The 1,443-nt window shown below is 22.5% G+C and overlaps 1 protein-coding gene across 1 annotated transcript in view; it reads left to right on the forward strand.

The window, feature by feature from the left end:
- Window positions 1-1,437, forward strand: part of LOC126898411 (cytochrome P450 6k1-like) — a 15,110-nt gene extending 13,673 nt beyond the window's left edge. The window contains exons 2-3 of the mRNA XM_050672410.1: window positions 30-59; window positions 123-1,437. Coding sequence (XP_050528367.1) covers window positions 30-59; window positions 123-286 — 194 coding nt within the window. The 3' untranslated portion in view covers window positions 287-1,437. The remainder of the gene's footprint in view (window positions 1-29; window positions 60-122) is intronic.
- The last annotated feature ends 6 nt before the right edge of the window (window positions 1,438-1,443 follow it).

Here is a 1,443-nt window from a genome sequence, read left to right on the forward strand (position 1 = left end):
AGCAGGGCGAACTAGTGGTACTTATCTACCTTTTGGAGATGGACCTCGTGTTTGTATTGGTAAATTTCGAAAATTAAATTATGTTTAATTATAACTCAGAAATTATTTATATTTTATCATAGGAAAACGTTTTTCTGAAATGGAAATGAAACTAGCGTTGACTGAATTGCTGACGAGATATGAGGTAGAACCATGTGAGAAAACTGATTCGCCTCTAATATTTTTTGTGAAAACACCAGTATTCACACCTACAAATGGAATTAAATTAAGGTTTAGAAAACTTTAAAATACATTACTTTTTGAGTTTTCAATTTCATTTATACTTATGATTATTATATTTCACTAAGTTTACATTTTATCTTTATATTATTCATAAGTATCATCCTACCTTTACATTGATTTGTATTGATCATTGAAACCCAATCAAACTTTTCTACATATCTCTTTAAAGTAATTATTTAGCAATAACTGCAGTTTTTTTTTTATAAAAATTTCATATGAAATTTAGAGTGAAAAATGAATTTAGTCTACTCTTTAATATAAAATATATATTAATAATTTTTATTTTTTACAGTCATAAATTAAATTTTGATAAATATGTAAAAAGGATAGTCTAAATTACTTTAAAGAAAAAATTAATTTCATAATCTAACACGATTTCACACATTGATAAACATTTTATAAGTATGCCAATGTTTTTAACCCTACAACTTACCCCATAAAATATATAATTATATCACAAATTTTATATATTTATCTTTTTCTTGAAACCCTAAATTTTTAAATATTTCATCCCAATTATTGACGACACTGTTGTCGTGCCACTTAATTATATTTTTATTTTAACTAATATTATAGTTATTTTATTAAAACGAATTCATGTGTAATAAACAATACTCATTGTAAATAATATAATTTTTCACTTCATTTATGATTATGACTTCAGTTCTGTTGGCCTTTCGTAATCTTTACTATATACAGAGTGGTCCAGCATGTTCTCACAATACCTATAACATTTAAACTAGCTAATGTTTTACAATATTTTTTAAAAAATATTTGTGCTATAATGTTTAATTGCTTAATATATTAATGTTTATAAAACTTTTATATTTTAAAAAAATGAATAATATTTTCAAAAATTCACGAAAAATAAAAAAATTCAAAGTAACCATTTTGTAGACCATATTTAAAAAAACACTATCAATGTACAGTAATCAAATTTCTACACCGTTTTAAAATTTGTAAAAAACTTAATATTTACGTGTTAACTCTCAGTATTAATCGTTTGTCGATATTGCGAAGAAAAAATTGAATAGAACGCTATCTTTTTACCATAAATATTAATGATATGTAATCAATATAATTTTTTTAATTAAAATTAATGTTTCTACAACGATTGTTTATAACTAAAATTAACAAAAATGATAGAAATATTATTGTATT

This window comes from Daktulosphaira vitifoliae, unplaced genomic scaffold, assembly GCF_025091365.1.
Source record: "Daktulosphaira vitifoliae isolate Bord-2020 unplaced genomic scaffold, ASM2509136v1 Scaffold_2, whole genome shotgun sequence".
NCBI lineage: Eukaryota > Metazoa > Arthropoda > Insecta > Hemiptera > Phylloxeridae > Daktulosphaira > Daktulosphaira vitifoliae.